General features: G+C 43.4%; 1 protein-coding gene across 1 annotated transcript; it reads left to right on the top strand.

Moving 5' to 3' along the window:
• Positions 1–1070: 1070 nt before the first annotated feature.
• On the top strand, positions 1071–20662 carry plekhg7 (pleckstrin homology domain containing, family G (with RhoGef domain) member 7). Its single transcript, XM_083655157.1, has 17 exons — positions 1071–1202; positions 1896–2666; positions 3540–3562; positions 7442–7560; positions 8400–8440; positions 8824–8925; positions 9373–9522; positions 9896–9991; positions 11050–11151; positions 13425–13538; positions 14100–14274; positions 17398–17513; positions 17888–17975; positions 18098–18177; positions 18738–18891; positions 19575–19672; positions 20456–20662. The coding sequence occupies exons 2-17, from the start codon at positions 2040–2042 to the stop codon at positions 20564–20566; spliced, it is 2196 nt and encodes a 731-aa protein (XP_083511283.1). The 5' UTR covers positions 1071–1202; positions 1896–2039; the 3' UTR covers positions 20567–20662.
• Positions 20663–22363: the final 1701 nt, after the last annotated feature.

The raw sequence follows: 22363 nt of genomic DNA, 5'->3' as shown, positions 1-22363 counted from the left end.
CTGAGGGAAAGTGTCCCAGACCCAACGATAAGGGAACTATAATCCCACGATGGGGATATGAGGGGCCTCATATAAAACACTGTAAAATGTATCTAGGAATTTATTAAATATTACAGGTAAACTGGTGAGTATAGTTTTGGCTGTCTGCATCATAGCCTGCTCCTGACTTGTTTTGCTATAACACATTTGTTTAAGAAGCCATGGAGGCGAATCGCCTGGGGCGAAATATTTACATCTTTGATGTGGATGATAGGCTACAGTCATTTTTTATCAAATGCACCTCTAACAAAAATAGGAACTATAGTGGGTTTAGTTAGGCTATCATTGTGTGAGTGTGTGTGTGTGTGTGTGTGTGTGTGTGTGTGTGTGTGTGTGTGTGTGTTTGTGTGTGTGTGTGTGTGTGTGTGTGTGTGTGTGTGTGTGTGTGTGTGTTTTATCTCATGTGATTTCCCTATAATAATATTCATATGGACTCTTTGTGGTTGTGAGTGACCCTATTGTACAGTATTTCATTGTATTTTATCTCTTATGGAAATCAATAGGGGATACGGCTATTCTTATAGCATAATAGTTTGACTCACTGATACTTGTAGTATACTTGTAGGTTTACTAGTATAACAAAGGTCCTATTTGTGTTGGTAATGCAGTTTTGTTGTGTGTTCAGAGAGAGAGAGAGAGAGAGAGAGAGAGAGAGAGAGAGAGAGAGAGAGAGAGAGAGAGAGAGAGAGAGAGAGAGAGAGAGAGAGAGACACACACACACACACACACACACACACACACACACACACACACACACACACACAGAGAGAGAGAGAGAGAGAGAGAGAGAGAGAGAGACACACACAGAGAGACAAAGACAGGGAGAGAGCTAGGGAGAGAGGGAGAGAGAGAGAGAGAGAGAGAGAGAGAGAGACAGAGAACGAGAGGGAGGGAGAGAGAGAGACAGAGAGAGAGCCTGGCGTGCGGGGGGAGAGAGAGAGAGAGAGAGAGAGAGAGAGAGAGAGAACCTGGCGTGCGGTAGTGATGTTCCCAGACGCACCTTTCAGGGCAGTCCCCTCCTCGCACGCCCAGCAGAGTTGCAGCCTCTTGTTGTTTAGAGTCGGACACTAGCTGCGCTGCGGAGGTTGAGCTTTGTCCCCGCTCCGCCTTCAACACAGGACTCTCACACCACCAGTCGTCGGCGCTAAACCCAAGATGTGCTAGTAAGTAAACAAAGTAAACAGAAACGTCTAGCATTTAATGAACTCACCTGATTTCTATTTTCCAAACCCGTGCTTGAGTTTAGTTAGCTAGCTGGGAAAGTTGAGGATATGTAATGGTTTGCTTTTTCCTTTCACCTTCTTCTAGCGTTACCTCGTGGGTGTGGGGGGTAACGATAACGTTACAGCAGCTCGCGCGCGGTTTTGCATAAACAATGGGTTACAATTAACTTCTTTTTTACACTGCCATGATCGTTTCAGGATAGCATGGCAAGTTATTGTTACAAACAGCAGGGCCCAACAGCCGTACGCACAGAGGAGCAGGTGCATCATGCTCTCGTACTCTGCTTTTGGTTCTTTGTTTCCCACCACACCATACAGTCAACACTGCTACTATGCACTTTAATACTCTATGCTCTGCTATGCAGTGTGCACTGTAGCATTATTGTTACTTTGTTTTTATATGAGGGGTGTGTGTGCCAGTTAATTCACGAATTAATTAATTAACTAAGTTAATTAATTAACTAGGTTAATTAATTTATTAATTATGCCACCCTCTCCTCCCCACGCATATATTATAAACTGAACTACACAAGTTATTTTACTATCAGCTAGTGTATTAGCTAGAAGATTAGCATCCACCCTGATTTATTTTTTGCCTGTGGGTCTTGATACATCTTCTACATTTTTTCCCAGAAACCTGAGAGGTGAATGGTGTGGAAAACTGTTGGAATGCAGCAGGATTATCATCTGACCTCAACTCAACTGGGTCAAAGAAACCGGATCATTAGACCGCACGTTTTCTGATCTTTGCGACACTACAATGCCTTTGAGGGCAAGATGTCTACACTGAAACAAGTGATGCTGAAGGATAAAGAGCAAGACGTTGAACAGAACCTGGGCTGGAGTTACATTGAATGGCTAGAAAATGAAGACGTCACCACAGGTGTGGCGAATGCACAGACACAAACGGACTGCGGCCCCTCGGAGAACAAGCAGACGCAGACCACCAGCCCGGTCATCATGCACATAGACCTGACACGGACACACTCCAAGCTGAGACACACATCCCTGGTGGATGCGGGCAGCTTGGTGCCACCTTTGTTTCAGTTTGACCGCCAGGCGCCCGGCCGCATCTCCACGTCGCCCACCTTGAGGAGGATGAGGAGCACCCGGCGCCCGCATCAGACGGATTCCCGGGACCCGGTCCGGATGGAGAGCACACAGGAGGAACCTTCGCCCCTCGGTCCCTTGTCCCCAGGACACAGAGTCAAGTCTCCACTCGCGGCAAGCCCTCTCTCTGATGGAGAGATCTATTGTGATGAGCATCCCAATTCATCCTCAGGCCGGCAGAGAACCAGATCATATAGATCAAAGACTTTTGACAACGGTGTCACTTGTGTAGGACAAGAATCTCGGAGCACTCATCACACTGTTAGTAACGATTTTGAATTTCCTGGTAGTGAGGTAAGCTTTTACTTGCATTTCAAAGGGTTATTTTTAATTGATGCATGACTGAATAACTTGAAGCATGAAGGCGATAGCAGGGCAGAATTTGACTTGATTCCCTAGTCGCGCTACCTAAGCCTCTTACCGCCATCAACCACATGAGATATCTGTCATGTGCGCTAGGTAGTGTGACATGATTTTTTTTTATGATATTAAACGGTCAATAGTTCCACATTCCTTCCCTCTCTCCCTCATTCTACCTTGCCTCCCTGTGGTGGGCATTCACAATGCAAGCTTTTGACAGCAAATGAATCAGCAGTTACATGCACTGACAGCTCTGACCAAGCCCCACAGCCTGGAGAGCCCTGGGAAGTGCCCTCCTCGGGCCCCTATTCACCGCAGTCAGCAGTCACCCAATAATGGAGGGGTCAGTGAGCGATGGAAAAAGATAATGGGGAGATCTATTCATCGGGCTCATGGTATTCAAGCCAGCACATTCTCAATAGAGTCCCGACTTTCTCCCCAGTTATCAGAGGCTTTTGAATCCGAGCGACCACTTAAAACACCGATTCATGTCTGAAAGTGATATAGTGGTGTGTTGGTAGCAGTAGGACGTCTCTGCGCCCTTCATACAGTGCTGCTGTGCTGAGTGTACTGTAAGACTGCAAAAAGTCGAATTTTTCGCTTTTCAAATTAAAGAGCGTTCTATAAGAGGCCTTTTCAGTGAGGGAAATAAACTGACCCGCAATTTGTTTTTAATTTATGCTGAAACTTATCTCATTTCCAAGGATGGAAGTGTTGAAGAAGTTCGCTACTATTTGTTAATGATAAGCAGTGAAATGTGTAATCATTATCCCGGCGACTGATGCAGCATTTTCTTCTTTTTTGCAGGTGAAGGATCCGTCTCATAATAGGTAGGTGTGCCTCCGGGTGTTTTGCATACTCTCTGTGTGCCACCTAGTTGGCATGGCCAATAATAGCAGGGCTTGGCTTTCAGTCTCCATGTCATGACGATGATTCATTTTTTGCATATCAGGAGTGCAGTAAAATTTGACCTGTAACCGATAAGCTCTAAACTGCAGCACTGCACTCTGAAATATGCTCCTCGTCCTCCTGATCCAGCTCTCATTTGGATGATGAACCATTGTGCTTTGCAGCCTCACAACATATGTCATATTGCTTCATTATTGCAAACAATGAGTTTGAACGGAAACATGGTCAGTTAGCCCTGGAGAGGGGCCTTGCTCTGTGCTTGATGGACACTTGATTGGACCTCGAGTTTAGGGAGCCCCATTGTGCATTGATTGTGCTCCCTGTTTGTTCTGGGTGGGTTGAGTTATGAGAGTCCCATGGTTCTGTACGGGCTATAGACAAACACTCATTAAGCCCGCTTTCCCCTCCTGACACACACACACCCCTCTTTAATGGGCTGCCGGGCTCTTCCCCTCACTGGATAATTAGGCAGCTATTGTCCCTGTAATTACACCCGGACACTGTGCTCCTTACAGTGGACCAGGCCTCGCACGTCATTGGTCGGGACAGTTTTTGTGTTTGGGCATCGCTATTATTTCTCTTGTGTGGGAACAAAGCGGCCATTTTTTTACCAGCGCTCCGTGGCAGAGGGCCTGGCACGGAGAGAGCATCCCAACAGGATGTCATTGTGAGGATGCGAGAGGGAATGGCCTGGTTAGGGGAGCTCCTCGGGCCCTTCTTACTGTTCACCCTGAATAGCCACGGATCCTGCCCAGTGCTCAGGTGCTGCTGCTGACTATTGTCTGCTTTACTGTTGATTCAGCACTGCCTGTCTATACATTGATGTGGGAGAGTTGTATCAGTTTACCAGAAGGAGCACAGCCTTGGCAGTGAGAGGAAAGAACAGTCGCTGCATTCAGAGTGCAACAAAAGTTTCCTGATAAAAAAAAAAGGTACTGGGTTACCCCCCTGCTCAACTTTTAGACTTGTCTACCCGAGGGCTGTGCAATAAAATCGATACGGCAATAAATCGCGATACTTTTTTCTGCGATACTGTATCGATATTTCCCCATATAGATTTTCTTTGCACAGCCGTGTGGTCAGTGACACAATAAGAATATTTTTTAATTTCAGTGCGTTCAGTAACACACTCAACACTGAGTAGTTTTGACTAAGTTATCAATATAAAGTGATGTACATATTATTACACTACCTGGGTGGTACACAGCGAGTTGTATTTTTAGCGATATATTTTTTATTTCGAGTAAATTGTGTAAAGTAATATATCGCAATATGTATTGTATCGTGATACAATCGTATCGCGACCCATGTATCGTGATACGTATCGTATCGTGAGGTCACTTGCCAATACCCAGTCCTAGTCTACCCTTCAGTTGTACACGTTGTGCCCTCCAGCCATGCGGTTTGTAAGTCAATTTGCTGTTGCTTTACATAATGTGACCAGATGGCATAAGCAGAACATTAGAGATGTTCGCTCCAGTATCCAGCTGAGCCCATTCTATGCTGCCGTAGAGCTGTGAGAGGAAGAAAGTGGTCTCATTCCGTCAAACCACAGTTTTTACACATAAGAGTTTACGGAAACACAATCAACCGCCGTTCTTCCCCTTGCTTGTACTTCTGCTCCCGTTGTTTTCTTTATTGTCATAAACGGGGACATTAGGCCTCTTCTCTAAGCCAGGCTTCCTTATGGCCTGATCATGTCCTGATAACCTTTACCAGACAGACAGGAAGTTTGTTTCTCTACCCCACACGTGGGCAAAATGCGGCCCCAGGGCCGGCCCCGGCCCCTGGACCATCTCGATCGGGCCCCCGACGTCATCAAAGGAAAACAAAACAACCCCCAAAAACTCAATAAAAGGCAGAATTATGTTAATAAATCTCATCTGCTACAGCCAATTGTATCACTATTATATCGGGAGATTAACAAGAAATTACCAATCACAGCGGGAGAGAGGGTTAAAAATAGGGAGACTCCAGTGAAAATCATGAGTGTTGGCAGGTATGATCTCTAATGTGTGGCCCTTCACTTACTTGATGTAAGTCAGTATGGCCCTCTGGAACAAAATGTTGCCCACCCCTGCTCTGCCCTGATGCATCATTGGTGTGAATTGAGTTTGATCATTTCACTACAATGGTGTTTCTTCATATTTTGCATCACTGCAGAATCCTGCATTATTAGTATGAGAGACTTGTTACTATGCAGTCAGTGAGAGAGACTCCTTACTATGAGAGACTTGTTACTATGCAGTCAGTGAGAGAGACTCCTTACTATGACAGACTTGTTACTATGCAGTCAGTGAGAGAGACTCCTTACTATGAGAGACTTGTTACTATGCAGTCAGTGAGAGAGACTCCTTACTATGAGAGACTTGTTACTATGCAGTCAGTGAGAGAGACTCCTTACTATGAGAGACTTGTTACTATGCAGTCAGTGAGAGAGACTCCTTACTATGAGAGACTTGTTACTATGCAGTCAGGGGCACATTGAGCTCCTTCCCTCAAACAGTAGTTGATCAGTGTCAGTGCTGAGAGCAAAACCAGCCAGTCTGGTTGCTCTTCGCCTCATTTCTGCTGACTAGTTGTGCTAAATACTTAAGACTCGCTTTAGCATTAGCTTTAGCGTTAGCACTATTGGACTGATTGTTGAACTCGAACAGCGGCCATTCAAATAGGATTTGTTGTGAAGTTTTTTCTTCTTAAAAGAAACATCCATTTTAGGCATACCCTATCAACATAATCCATGTGTCCTGATTAGGGTTGTCAAAAGTATCGATACATATCAATACTAAAAAATTTAAACTTGATACAATACTCATTTGGAACAAGCATCGATGGTATCGATAAGTATCAATACAAAAAATTTGAAACGGATACAATACTCATTTGCAACAGTATAGATGCCAGCAGTGCTTTCTTTTAATGAAAAATCAAACATATTACTGGTTTTTCCCTCCCTATCATTGGTGAGTATCTGTTGCTTCAACAAGCTAAAAGTGTTCTGATAGGCTGATGACTAGAGCAGGGGTAATTGCTGTGTAAGTGCAAAGTTTTTAATGAGTTTTATCAGGCCTGGATTATGGAGAAGTGCACGTCTGTCCATCCATCTCTCTTTGTTTATGTTTATGCCTCTTGATGTGTTGTCATTTACCCCCCGTGGTATATAAAATGGTATCGAGTATCGATATGTTCCTGAGTATCGGTATCGAAGTAGAAATTCTAGTATCGATTCGTGACATCCCTAGTCCTGATATCAAATAATTATATTTTAGGACAGCAGGAACAACTCAGTCTCCAACACTCCAATTTCAACAGATGTCCATGTGCACATTACTTTGAACAGTAATCTGTCAACAACAACACATGAGGTACAGGAAGTCAAAACAGTAGCTGTTCGAGCTTTACTCCATGCTAACAGGCAGAGCCGTGTCTTAAGCCTGGCCATGCCTTGGAAACTGAAAGGAGGGTTTAGGCCTTAGGGTTATAGGGAGGTTAGGCTGAGGATTATAACTCATGGTACACAGAGACAGCCTGCCTCCTAACACACATGAGTGATTCATTAATCAATATGTATCCACACTTAAGCCAGACACATAACACTTAACACTTGTTAATCGTAATTGTTTGCACAATGCAAATGGTATTTCAGCCATGTAAAAGGAATTCTTTTGATTCCTTGACTTGACGTAAAAGTATTTACACTAGATGTTTCGAGTCATATTTTGGAATCCTACCGGTGTATTATTTACAGTGCACATCTCTGACTCTGTTAACACCTGAACTGCTCTTCCTCTGTGACGCAGGCTTCAGGAAAGGAGGCGGAGCTCCGTGGTTGTCAGCCTGCCTGGATTGGATGTTTCACCAGGAGACCTGTTTGTGTCCAATGGAGCCGCTGACATATTGAACGGTTCCAACTTCTCTGGTAAAACTTACTTATTAATATGATACATTTTCATGGTATCTTCAGTCTAGAAACTGAGTCACTGATTGAGCAGCATACATGTACAATTAGTCTTTAGCCAGTGACGCCCGGAATGATGAGCCTTTCCAATATTTCTTAATTGATACTAAGCCAAGAATATGTAATTCCACAGTCCAATGTTCAAAAAGTAGCACACACCTTTTTTGTTAGTTTGTGTGTAATTTAGGGTGCTTTCTCACTGGGAACGATTGCTTTCGTTCCGCTCCGCCCCCTCCCCTCTCCCCCGCTGGTCAGCTTTCACGTTACAGCATTTCTTCCGCGCTCGGAAATGGAACAGAGTGCACTTGCGTCATCAACTATGCCTGGAGTTTATCCTCGCCCATGTGTTGTCTATGTGGTTTGGAACGGTTGGCTTTCACACTTGCAAGTGTTCCGTGCCCTGGCACGCCAAAGCGTTCCCCAGACCACCTTTTCGAGTGGATCCTGTCACAGTTCCCCCGTTGCGCCCCCGCGACACGGAACGGAACGCAACGTTCACACTCATCAAACGTTCTGAAACTGGGGTCAATTTGGGGGACAAGTGTGCTCGGGACCGGTACCGGGGTGCCAGTGAGAAAGCACCCTTAACCGGTCTGATTTTCAGAAGCTTAAATGACAAAATAACTTACTCTTTCTATAAGTTGCCCTTGAGTTGCCAGATTCCAGTTTTTTTTTACCCCAACACAGTTTTGTTTGTTTCTAATCCCATCTGTTTCACAGTAGACATTCCCACATTTGCCGCTGCTGATAATGTTATAATAATAATAATGATAATGATAATGTTCTTATCATTTGAACAGATACTAAGAAGTCAAAGTGGCCTTTTCTGAGACGTAGTACGGTAGGTGTGTTATTTTGCTTGTTTGTAACTGTTGTGTGGTTTGGGCTGCGTGTCAGAGGTTTGTTTTTGGAATACTTTGTCCTAGCAGTGGGCAGGCCAGTTGGTTTGGACATTGTTCTCTGACCCACTTCTCAAAGCAGATTAACCCTGTCGGCCCTTTCAGATTTTGTAATTAATCAAAATGCAAAACTTTAGCCAAATTAGTTTTCGTTTTGGAACGTGCGAGACTGGTAGATGGACAAATATTTGAACATCAATATTTGGACTCCATGACTCACACATGGATTCACTCTCCCTAGGCCTGCCCTAGATCAACACACGGCCATACCCGGAAGGGTTTTTTCCAATACCTGTCTAAAATGTGTCTTCTCCCCCCTGCTCAGACGAAAGGGAAGATGCCAACATGCACAGCGTCAGATATTGAGAAATATCTCTCCACAGCACAGATTCAAGACTGGAGAAACACAGACTTCCAGAAGCACAAGGTGGGAAATGATGAACAGTGATGACTGAAAAGGCCCATGCTGTTTGTTATGTAAATGATTATGGTTGTACTATTTGGATTGCACCACAACTTCTAATCCAAACATAACCAAAGTATGGAGAAGAAAATCATCTGATTTCCAATCCAAACATAACTAGCAAATGACTCAGGAATTACAAAACGAGAGGAACAGGAAAGCTGCTAGTACATTTAAATGCCGTCAGTTGTGCAAGAACAAGACTTTCTAGGCAGTAACAACTGAGGCCAACCATAAACACACACTTAAAGGACCATATAGGCGCATCAGGACGGTGGTAGGAGCTTTATATTTATATACGATCATCTCCGTCCAGCAAACACAAAATATAAAGAGGATGTGCTTTTTGTGCCTTTCTCAATTGTTTGCCATCTTGCCACTCCACTCATGTTTGCGTCTGTCCCCACCCAGGGCCGCTCTCTCGCAGAGTTCCTGCGAGACCAGTCCTCCCAGCTGAGGGCCGACTCCGACCCCCAGGGCTTCAAGACACAAGAGACCATCTGGGAACTCTTCACCAGCGAGTGTGTTTACTTCCTGGATCAACTCATGGTTCTCAAAGAGGTGACTAACTCATTAAAGCCTCCTAATGCACACAGATACTCACGCACGCACAGGCACACACACGCACATGCACACACACACACACACACACACACACACACACACACACACACACACACACACACACACACACACACACACACACACACACACACACACACACACACAGACAGGACCACACATAGCTAGACCAGCCCAAATGCAACCCAACACCTGCGGCTTTGTGCTGTTCATCCCGTCATTGAATTGTAGGATAAAGGCACCTCTAAAAGTCTCTTGGCGTTCCATTCTGAACAGCCGTGGATTAGAAATTTAATGCTCGCACCCCAGATACCTCTTTTCTCTGTGTGACTGACTTCTTTGTGGCATTCAGGTGTTTTTGGCCACACTCACTAATCTGCAGATGAGGAACTGCCTGACTGATGTGGACTCCTGGAGGCTGTTTGCTAACCTCAATGAGCTTTGCCTGGTGAGAACTGATGCAAAACAGACCCATATGAACCCCCAATGCAAAACTCTTTCTTATCTGATAAGTACCATGACTCATCCTGCATGCACTATATGCATATGATTTTAGTCTCCGGCTTGTTTCTTCATTTGTCCATCACATCTCAGACACCGCTGGTCAAATTCTGATTCAACTTTGGGAGATGGTGCATCTCGCCACTGTATTTTCAAAATACCACTGCAATACAATTACTTCATAAGGGAAAACAAGGGAACATATTTCTGCATCGTTTGTGGGGGATGAGATGTTTACTTTTGTATTATTATCAGCACTAGTCGTAGTATTGTCGTTGCTGCTGCTGCTGCTGTAAAATATGGAAGGAACAAATCAATCGTATATGGAAGATTTGCATTGCTGGAAAGGTCACTCAGCAGAGTAGAAATGACACACTTTACTTTGTAGTGGTAATATTATCTTAAAGCCCCCCTAAGGTCGTGTTTTTTTCACACACACACACACACACACACACACACACACACACACACACACACACACACACACACACACACACACACACACAGTTAAATTATCTTGTTAAAATCCTTAAATGACTTCCCCTCCTTCTCCCTCATTAAAATTCCAGAATCTGTAAATATGAAAATATTGCTGATTTTTAAAGTTTAACTGCTGAATACTGGACCGGCATTGGCTCCAACTATTTGTGATGTCACAAATGATGCTAGTAAGAAATCGCCTTTTCAGTGCACACAGGGAAACTTTAGCAGACTATTGTGGATACAGCCTTCTTGTGTCAAACTCTGCACAGACATCATTCTGCACAGTAAAGCTCAAACAGCCAACTGAAGGAACAAGAAGAAAACAACTATTTTGACTTTAGTTAGTCTATTTTATTAATATTAGTTTAGTCTAATACAATAACAAATGTCTTGTCCGTCACTATGCAGCAACTATAGCTTGACTTGAGGTGAAACGGTACACCTGTCTTTTCTGGACATGGCTGAGGAATGTGAGTGTGGCAGAGTTGCTGGTGTCACTTGACACTGTGTGTTTTACTGCAGGTGAGCTTTGGCTTCCTGACCAATCTCCTACGTGTCATCAAGGACAGTTTGGAGATTCCTGTGGAGGGTGGCGGGCCCACCCTGCTGGAGCTGCTGAGCAAGGCAAGTCTGACTCACACACGGACACATGACACACAAACGCACTGTGACTCTGCCTCCGCTCTACACGTGCGCTGTGTGTGGGATTGCATTGAAGAAAAGAAGTTGTTGCTGTCAGGTAAAAAGAAGTGGCTGGCGACTGCACATGCATCGGAGGAAGCATGTGCTAGTCTATAACTCTCCCCAGGTCAGCAGAGGGGGTGGAGCAATGACCAGGACAGCAGGGGGAATTAGCCAAGTACAGTGGGGGGATGATAAATCTATAGGCTGAAAATGTGAAAGAAAATAAATGTGGGCACCGGGCACAGTTATGTAGCCTCTTAACATAATCAGAGGTTGTATTATGATGATGATCATAGAATCCAAATCTTATGACACAGTTTTGTTCACACTATGTGAGCATCCTTAATGGTGAAGCAGGCTGCATGATGTACTGTAAGCTAGAGTGGATATTAGTGGAATGCTACAGTCCCATCCATGAATTTGTACATGAAATGTAATTCGATTGTGCGTTTTGGGATTTTTGTCTGCATTTTTGCTGCACACTTAAAGGGATAGTTCAGATTTTTGGAACCCCAGCACTATTTGCTAATTACAAATGATGATGTTGATTGGTAGCTTAATTTTTTTTAATTATTATATTCCCCCCCCCCCCCCCCATTTTATCCCCATTATACTTGGCCAATTTATCCCCATGCTCCCCTATTGCCCCTGTCGCTGCTCCAACCTCGATCTGGGGAGAGCCGAGACTAGCACCATGCTTCCTCCGACACGTGTGCAGTAGCCAGCCGCTTCTTTTCAACTGACAAGGGGAGCGTCACCGGTAGGACGTAGCATGTGGGAGGATCACGCTATTCCCACCAGTTCCCTTCCACTCCGACCAGGCGCCCCAAGGGACCAGAGGAAGCTTCCTTAACACAGTCCATGCTGTTCCTTATACTAGCTCCAGTCAGATAGTTAGCCACAAACCAATACAAGGTCAATGTCTGTGCAAGCAGACTGAGGCTCATTGACATTTCCTCCACAGTCACACAAAGTACATTTCAGTGAGCCTCAGTCAGCGTGCAAAGACAGGAGCGTGACCCCATTGACCTTGTATTGGTTTGTGACCAATTATCTGGAACTAGTATGAGGAACAGCAGGGATTTTGCTGAGAAAGGAATCTACCAATCATCAACAACAAAGTAGCAAATAGAACTAGGCTGTTCTCATGAAACGTTTGTACTAAAACCTACGAAAGGTAATGCACTGTAATACGTATATAACCCACGTAATGTCAACCCGTTCTCAACGTCTGAAATTGACGCCGAGCGAGTGCAACATTCAAATACGCCGGAGCGCCGCTTAGGGTGCAATGATGTGTAAAACACTCGCCTTTCACGCCGTGGATCCATGTTTGAACCCAGCGTGTGCAAAGTCTACATTTCAACCATAGATCCCATTGAACCTTTTTGTTATCTAATCAAAACCATAACCATAACCTTACCCAAATTGTTTTACTTGCCTAAACCCAACCAACTTGTTTTACTTGCCTAAACGGTTTTGCCCTGCAGTCTTGCCTCGTCTTGCCTCGCCACGCCTCACCTCGCCTGGGTACCGAGCTTCCCCTGCGGTCACCACCGGGCTGACCTCCCCGCTCCTCCCCGCTGAATGCGCTGGACATTCGTAGGATTATGCACAAAACTGAAGGAAAACCGTTTTCATAAGATATAGAAACGTTCCATGAGAATACGTTGCTAGTCTTTGTGGTCAGGTTTATGTCTTTTCCCATCTCAGACTACAGGAGCCTGTCCAGGTTTGTCCAGATATGAGTCATGATGAGAAAAAGACATGATCTTTGGCCTTGACTGGCTGAGGTGGCAAGAGATTGAGCCTCCTCTCATGTTACAAGGCCTCACTTAGGCTTATCATCATCTCACATAAATTGATGGCACATTTCTTTATGTTGGTCTTGTGATGAACAACAATCCCATGAGGTGCTTTGTTCTTTCATTTCAAACGATGTGGATTTCCCAGGCTAAATCTCCTCACAAAATAAAATGAACCATTTCAGCAGCTCACAGGTGTCTTATCATAATTCTAAATGCAGGATAAGTCTTTACACACACAGGTTACGTTTCCCACTTTCCTTCACAATTTTTACTGTGTACTCAGCATGACGTAAGGTGTCCTCTGCTGGCCTTTTACGATGGGTTTATCTGCAGCGGGGCAGCCGATGTGACGCAGAAGTCAGTCTGTATCCCCGTGTTTGTAAAACCCCTCCTATCTGTCGACAGGCTTTCCGTGAGAGCATATGCCACTGCCTGCAGAAATACTGCCTCAACTACTCCACGGCTCTGCTTTATCTGGACAGCCTGAAAGCCAGAGAGGACTTTGGATCCTATGCCAAGGTACAAGAGGGACTCACTGAGAAGCGTGTGTGTGTGTGTGTGTGTGTGTGTGTGTGTGTGTGTGTGTGTGTGCGTGCGTGTGCGCGTGCGTGCGTGAGTGGCGTCGAGGACGGCGTGTACCTTGACAATGCGGTCGGCAGCGCGGGGCCAAGTATGACAGTGAACACATAGTGACATTGCTGCCTAAACAGCCATGACCTGTTCACTGTCACCGCGGATTGCCAAGGATTGGAATGTGACAGTTTCTCTCTTGTGTAACTTTCTCTGTCATCCACATTCTTGATTCTATTGTTTTAACAGGGGGGGGGGGGGGGGCGGAGGGGTTGGTCTTGGATTTCTCTTCATGTAATCCCCCCTCCCCCTCCCCCCTTTCTCTCTGTTCTAACAAGCTCTTTCATCCCCTCCCCTCTGACCTCGCTCTTTTTCCTTCTGACAAGTCTTCTCTCACCCTGTCTCTCGCCCTGACCTTCTTATCCTTTAACCTAGCTCTCTCTCTCTCTCTCTCTCTCTCATTGCTTCTCTCACGCGTTCTCCCCCCCGCTCCCCCCTCCTTGTTCCCAGTGGTGTGAAAGGAATGAGCAGTGTCGGAGGCTGCAGCTGCGTGACCTGCTGGTGGCGCCGCTGCAGAGGTTGACGCGGTACCCGCTCCTGTTGAGGAACATTGCCAAGAGATGCCAGTCGGAGGAAGAGGCCAGAAGCCTGCAAGTGATAGCGGAGCAAGTTGACACTTCCATATGTGAGCAGCGTGCACCGATTTAGCCTGTTATCATGGAGGGAATACTTAGTTTCTTTCAATCATTTTATTTTTCAATAACATACAGGAAAAAAGACAGCACAGCAACAACAACCACTCTATATACATCACTACACAGAGACATACCATACACTTATAAATATATACCCACCCACTAACAACAAGCAGCAAAAATAAGAAATACTACAGAACAGAGTATGCACACACACACACACACACACACACACACACACACACACACACACACACACAAATACCTGTGAAGGGGCTCGAAACCAGGGGTAAACGCTATTAGCTGGAGAGAGGGAACACACACACACAAACACAACTCTTCTTTATACAATTGTATTCACTATAGTCTTCCGAGTACAATCATATCTGTGGTAATACAGTATTTTAATTTCTTTATTTTTTATTTAACCTTTATTTATACAGGGGAAAGCCCTTGAGAGCAAGCTCTCATTTTCAAGGGAGCCCTGTTACAATGAAGACATTTACAGCAGTTGCAGGTAACAGACAGATGAAAATAGACTAAATAATAAAACAAGGAGGTAAAAAACAAGTCAGATAAAACAAGAGCATTCTTTATGCAAAGTGTCTTCGAGGAGTATTCTGAAAGGTCCCAGGGGGATCAGCTGATTCACTTGTAAGTTGTAAGTATAACCAGGATCATAATGCTAAGTGTTCCACAGCAGATGCTTTTTCCTCTAACCTGGTTCAGGCATTAATATCATTTACAAAAAGTGCACATGAGCCACATGTATATTTATACATACAACCCAGTAGAAGTTCTTGAGGGAATACTTAGTACTTGGCACTGACAATTACACTCCATATATCTTTCAACGTGTCACTCCCATTTCCTGTGTTACTGTAAATCACTGGCATCAAATGATTGATGTGTGTGCTGAAGATTTCATTACTGCCGTATCAACTCTATATGCTCACTGATCAATGCACAAATAAGCATGTTTTTAGCTCAGCTAGTTCTATGACTTTCCACGCAAACAGATCCAGTCAGCTGCCGATGACGAGCGTAACCCTGCTCTTTGTGTCAAGTGACAGAAGTCCCCGCAATGTCATCAGGTGGTCACGATCCGAGGGTTTTCTTTGTCAGCAGCTGCTTTATAGGCTTATCGTGCAGTCTTATGCCTTTGAAATTGGGATTTTTAAGCAAATATAAGCAAGGTTATCTCTGTCAACACGAGCAAGGGGACAGCATTCATGTGGTCTAGTGCAAACAGACAGTGAACCTTGGCCGGCAGCCAGGACTCCTGACCGTTTATTCTTCACAGCATGCCTGTGCCTGCAGACCTGTTGTGGCGGTTTACTCTGTAACTAGATGGATAGACTGTGGGAAATATGCAACAGCAACCTCAATGTCATTTTTCTTAAATTAAACAAATGACTTTACAAAAGCAGAAACAATTAAAAGGGTGTGACAGACAATGAATCAGATGGAGGTGGAGTGACAACAAGGGAATATTGTAGCTATGGCAGAGCCCAACAGGCCAATGTCCTCTGGGCGTGGGGGATATTTATTGCAAAATCTACTGTAAGTGCAGTCTAATCTCTCATATCGTCACACCCATGTTTACCAGACAGACAAGCATCACTATACAGTAAAACACACCGAGATAGTGTCATATTTATTATTTACCAGAGAGACAAGCATCAATATACAGAAAAACACACTGAGATAGTGTCATTTATTATTTACCAGACAAGCATCACTATACAGTAAAACACACTGAAATAGTGTCATATTTATTATTTACCAGACAGACAAGCATCACTATACAGTAAAACACACTGAAATAGTGTCCTATTTATTATTTACCAGACAGACAAGCATCACTATACAGTAAAACACACTGAAATAGTGTCCTATTTATTATTTACCAGACAAGCATCACTATACAGTAAAACACACCGAAATAGTGTCCTATTTATTATTTACCAGACAAGCATCACTATACAGTAAAACACACCGAAATAGTGTCCTATTTATTATTTACCAGACAAGCATCAATATACAGAAAAACACACCGAAATAGTGTCCTATTTATTATTTACCAGACAAGCATCACTATACAGTAAAACACACCGAAATAGTGTCCTATTTATTATTTACCAGACAAGCATCACTATACAGTAAAACACACTGAAATAGTGTCATATTTATTATTTACCAGACAGACAAGCATCACTATACAGTAAAACACACTGAAATAGTGTCCTATTTATTATTTACCAGACAGACAAGCATCACTATACAGAAAAACACACCGAAATAGTGTCCTATTTATTATTTACCAGACAAGCATCACTATACAGTAAAACACACTGAAATAGTGTCATATTTATTATTTACCAGACAGACAAGCATCACTATACAGTAAAACACACTGAAATAGTGTCCTATTTATTATTTACCAGACAGACAAGCATCACTATACAGAAAAACACACTGAGATAGTGTCCTATTTATTATTTACCAGACAAGCATCACTATACAGTAAAACACACCGAAATAGTGTCCTATTTATTATTTACCAGACAAGCATCAATATACAGAAAAACACACCGAAATAGTGTCCTATTTATTATTTACCAGACAGACAAGCATCACTATACAGAAAAACACACTGAAATAGTGTCCTATTTATTATTTACCAGACAGACAAGCATCACTATACAGAAAAACACACTGAGATAGTGTCCTATTTATTATTTACCAGACAGACAAGCATCACTATACAGTAAAACACACTGAGATAGTGTCCTATTATTATTTACCAGACAAGCATCACTATACAGAAAAACACACTGAAATAGTGTCCTATTTATTATTTACCAGACAAGCATCAATATACAGAAAAACACACTGAGATAGTGTCATATTTATTATTTACCAGACAGACAAGCATCACTATACAGAAAAACACACCGAGATAGTGTCCTATTTATTATTTACCAGACAAGCATCACTATACAGAAAAACACACTGAGATAGTGTCAATCAGTGGTTGTTTTTGGACTGTTTTTTGTGGCCTTTGATTCAAGTGATTCCCTGTGACAGTCACCTCTCCTCTCTGTGTCCAGGTGATTTAGAGGGAAAGGTCAAATGGCTGGATAATTACCAGAAGGTGAAACAGCTGCGAGACGCCCTGCTGTGGCTGCCTGTATGGGAGAGAGACAAGCGCGCCTTCGTCCCTGAGGTGCGTACGTGCGTTTGTGTACAGTATAATGTGCGTGAAGGAGAGTGATTGTTGCTGTTGTATACAGAGCAAAGTATACATTTACAGATTTGCACAAACTCATCATCATATGACACCCTTGCATGCAGATAAGATGATACAATCAATTATCTGGATGGGAAATCAGATATGACAGCCTTCATGAAAAGAAAAGAAAGTGAGCTATTTCAAGGCCTTAAGAGGTTTCAATGCAATGTGTACCGTAATCTGCTCTGTTAGGTTACCATAAGAGGCTAAGATTGTTCCAGATCAGTTTACATGTATCAAATGGCGTTTTTTTTGTTGTTGTTTTTCTTAACTCGAATTGACTCGTTCCTTTTGCCTTTCACTGACAGAGTTTGAAACATCTCTTGAAGGCCATCACTCTGGAGAATCTCATCTCTCATAGAAGTCTCCTGCATGAGGGGAAGCTGGTACTCACAGGTTCGTGCCAGTGAACTCATATTTTATATTATAGTAAAATATAACCACAAAATGGTATGTCGTTGGCAACAGGACCTTCGATTTGAGCGCCCTCTAACACCTGCGTTTTTATTCATTACCAGAAAACGCGAAGCTGATTGATGTGTGTCTGTTCCTGTTTGACGAATTCCTCCTGATCACAAAGATAAAGAGAAACAAAAAGGTATGTCACTCTTATCCAAGTCTGAGCCTTGAGCTGAAGGACTATTGCTGTGTTCGTTTATAACTCGGGAGGTTGCAAATTGCCACTTGCTACTAGGAAAACTCAAATAAAACTCCACGTTAACGCAAAATCGGGTATGATTTCTCAACCCCTAGTTGCTCCTAGTGCGTCATTTGATGTAATTTCAACATGGCCACCCAAAATTCTTAGAATTTGAAACACATATTTAATACTTTCCTTTTCAACAATAGTAAGCTTTCAGACCAATCGGTATACCAATACAGTAGTTGGTTAAACCATACACAACTAAACATTAAGGTTGTTATTAGCTGTTAGCTTACACAGCTAACAGCTAGTAGCATCCATGGTTTTGCGACTTGAAGCCTTGAAGCTCGAACACACATAGGTCGGAGATGACCTGTGTAATATGGCCGGAGGTTTGCCACTTGCCACCTCCGGCCATAAATGAATGCAGCATATGATCAATACAGATGGTGATGTTGTCTCCTGTGATGTCAGAGACAAGCATTTATAACTTGTTCACCTCCTGTCTCCGGTAGCGGGCCAATGGTCCAGAACAGAATCCTCTGAGGCCACCGCAGAGCCTGGAGCTAGACCAGCTGCTGAAGGAAGGCTGCACCTTCACGGTTCTGGACCAGCCTGTGTCTCTGGACCGACTACAGCTCAAGAACATCGACCAGCTCAATGCCACAAGTAATATTAGTAGTATTTTGGGCTTTGTTACGATGTTATAGTTTCTCGTTAGGACCACTGGGGTTCAAGCACTCAGGCATTTTCTATTCAAGCCCCTGTGTTACCTCCAGCTTGGCCAGGCGTCCATAAAGGCACAATTGCGGGTGGGGAGCTGGATTAAGGGTATGTGTCCTGGTCGCTGCACTAGTGCCTCCTCTGGTCGGTCGGGGCCCCTGTTCAGGGAGGAGGGGAACTGAGGGGAATAGCGTGATCCTCCCACACGCTACATCCTGCTGGTGAACTTCCTCTCTGTCAGCTGAAAAGAAGCGTCTGGTGAATGCACATGTATCAGAGGAGGCATGTGCTAGTCTACAACTCTCCCCAGATCGGCAGAGGGAGTGAAGCCACGACAGGGACATCAGGGGGAATCGTACAATCCCCAATTGTACTTAAAATGGGAGAAAAATCTGAAAAGACTTGATAAAAAAGAGATGATGTAATGATTGATAATGGTTGCACTTGCTTTTTAATCATTGGACTAAAAATCAAAATATCAGTGAGTTGATAGGTTATGTGTGTGAATAGAATAGATAACAGAATCAATATACAGTATCATGGTGGATTTTCTTCCCCACGCTGTAAACATCTGTATATTCACATCCAGTAATGTTCACAAGAACTGATGTTGTATTCTTCCTTTCCAGCATCGGGGCTGCCTCACTCGTTCATCATCATGCACCAGAACCGCTACCAGCAGTGCATAGGAGCATTCATCCTGCAAGCTCCGTCCGAGTCAGTCAAGGTAAACGATTAATTTGTTTGATTGTTTGGCTGCACGAGAAGTTTCAAAAGGCATGCAGCTGTTGCCCATATCTGATAGGGGCTGGCAGAGCACTGCTGACATTCTGTTGACATAATAAGAATGTGCCTACCAGAGGGATGTGCAACTTGACATATGGATGTGTGTTATGTATCCAAATCCTATCTGAATACCATCCACACCAGATGCTAAACGTTACCCATATTTTAGATTTGCTTTGGAAACTGATAGTTACTTACTGTCACAGAATCTCTCTGTTAATCTGCCTGAGATTTGGTTTATGAAAATGTACTTGGATTTAATCTCCACCTTGGTCTTGTGGTCATTTTTCCCAAATTGTGCATACAACTAAATAAAACTTGGTGGAATTGTATATATTCCATTAATCCCTTTACTCTCATGCCTCACAATTTTTGTATGTGAGCACAAAGTTAGCTTTTGCATGTTTATAGTAAAATTGCCATTTCATTTTTGCCTACACACATCTCTAAGGTCAATTATGTTAGTCTTTCTATAAAGGGGGGCACATTGTGAAAATCACTGGACAAGGATGATGTTATTACTGAAATGCATGCAGAACCTTGAGCTTACCAACCCCCTGATATAACAATTTTTTGCTCCAGTCTGTGATATTGCTGTCAACTCATAACAACAGATGTTATAATGTAGGTTATTGTGTGAGTAATGTATCCAAGCAGTCAAGCTGTTGCACACTGCTGGTAAACCTGGGGATATTGATGGCCCTTGCTGTTTTTTTTCTTCCAGAAAGTGTGGATGTCGAAGATAGAGGGCGCTGTGGCGGCACTGCTGAAGCTGGACTCCCAGCAGCCGCGAGTCAAGAGCTCCACACTGTGGCTGGAGTCCTCGCAGATATGACCCCTCCGCCTCCCTCCCACACTACAGCACTACAATCCACCCAAAGGTCTACTGGAAACATGCACTCCCAACGCTCCTCAAGTCTTATTATTTACTGTTCTAGCACTAGGATAATTTTGTAAAATAAATGTTTGCCTTGCGAGGCAGTTGCTGTTATAGGTTACAATAAATTGCTGATTATGTAGTAAGAGTTGTTTCTGAATCCTTTTTGGGACCCTGTTTGGGACAGTAAAGAAAATAAACACAATTTGCTTTTATGATTTAATCTATTTTTATTAAATGCATTTCATTGAGCGTCCCCCACTCTCTCACATATCAAATTCAAGGACTTTTCATTGGCTTTCCATGGTGGTGGTGTTCAGTGAAATGTAAGTTCAGCTGAAAACTGTTTCCAAGAAGTGAAGGAGTTTATTTTCTGATCTTCACACCTTGAGAATTGTGTTGGTCTACCTTATCTTGGTGTTTGACTGGGTTGTTTTTTAGGACTTGGTGGTCCAGCTAAGGACTGACCCAGACATTTCGTGATGTAGTATACCAGTCGTTCTCAAAGTGGGGTCCGGGGACCCCCACGGGTCCTTGTCAGGGTTCCATGGGGTCCCCAGCAAGAGGGGAATCATTTATTTTCACTAGAATTCCATAATAACAATTACATTACTATGTATGTATGACTATTGTAGTCATGGGTTTCATAAACTTTCTGTAATATAACATCTAAAAGTGTGACAACCCTCTCACTCTCATGGCCCTGTCTTGCAGGAGCCTGGTGGTTGGGGCCGTTAGGCTGATTGAGTGGACCTGGTGTACTTCTTGGGCTTTAAAGCATTCAGACTATTCAGTATATCTTCCTCATTATGTGCACATTTTTGTTCTTTTGGTTTGTAGTAGTTTGTGTGTAGTCCCTAGTTTTAGGTAATAAATTGTTACTTAAGGCTATATTTGTATTCCCTAATGTTATCACTTTTACTTAATAGCCTACCAAAGTAAAAGTTATAACAATGTATTACCTAAAACTAGGAACTAAACAACAAAATACTACAAAACACAGGCTTCTGCCAGACAGAGCCAGGAGAGTGAGAGGGTCATCACAAGTAATGACGGAATCTATGACTATTTTGGTCATGGGTTTCATACACTTTCTGTAATAAAACATCTAAAAGCAAAAGTCTTATTATCAGATGGGGACCCTGTGACAACATCTTTAGGGGTCCGTGGTACAGTGACGGACCACACCAACTGGTCCGGACCATTCGCTTTAGCATCCCCTAGTGGTACTGACCAATGGTCTGTACAGACCACTAAAATGACTACAACCCCTGCTGGAACAATATAAGCCCCACAAAGCCACTGGTAACATATAAAATAAAGTTCTCGAAGTTGCACTGTGTAAATTTGTCTCGAATGGGGGCGAAATAATCAGTCATAATCTGAGATCACGTTGACTTTCCCCATTGATTTACCGAAAATCTCGTAGTGGCCGTGGAAAGCCATGGGCAAAACCCGCGTGTCAAAATGACAGGAAGTGAGTGGAAATTGGGCCCTCTTGCTTGAAATCCATTATCTTTGGTAAATGACTGGGGGCTAGCATGGGGCTAGCAAATCGTCAAAACATCGCGATATAACGTTGGCGTTGCCGTGTAGTTTTAACCATATATGGTATGATTTGCATTCTGATGTCACAACTGTCGTTCTAACGTCACAAATGACGTCACGGTGTACAACTTGGTCATTTCTTGCTATTTACTTGTCTAGTCAACACCTCAATGCATTCTCAGAAGAAAAAGAAAATCAGTGAAGGAA

Source organism: Poromitra crassiceps, assembly GCF_964638095.1.
Source record: "Poromitra crassiceps genome assembly, chromosome: 18".
NCBI lineage: Eukaryota > Metazoa > Chordata > Actinopteri > Beryciformes > Melamphaidae > Poromitra > Poromitra crassiceps.
Note: the sequence above shows the minus strand (reverse complement) of the source record. Positions and strands in the feature narration are given on the sequence as shown.

Excerpts from the sequence above, each read along its gene's own strand:
- plekhg7 (XM_083655157.1), top strand. The coding sequence starts at position 2,040 with ATGTCTACACTGAAACAAGTGATGCTGAAGGATAAAGAGCAAGACGTT. Across the intron at positions 3,563-7,441 it reads AAGGATCCGTCTCATAATAG|GCTTCAGGAAAGGAGGCGGA; the intron begins GTAGGTGTGCCT and ends TCTGTGACGCAG. Across the intron at positions 7,561-8,399 it reads GAACGGTTCCAACTTCTCTG|ATACTAAGAAGTCAAAGTGG; the intron begins GTAAAACTTACT and ends TCATTTGAACAG.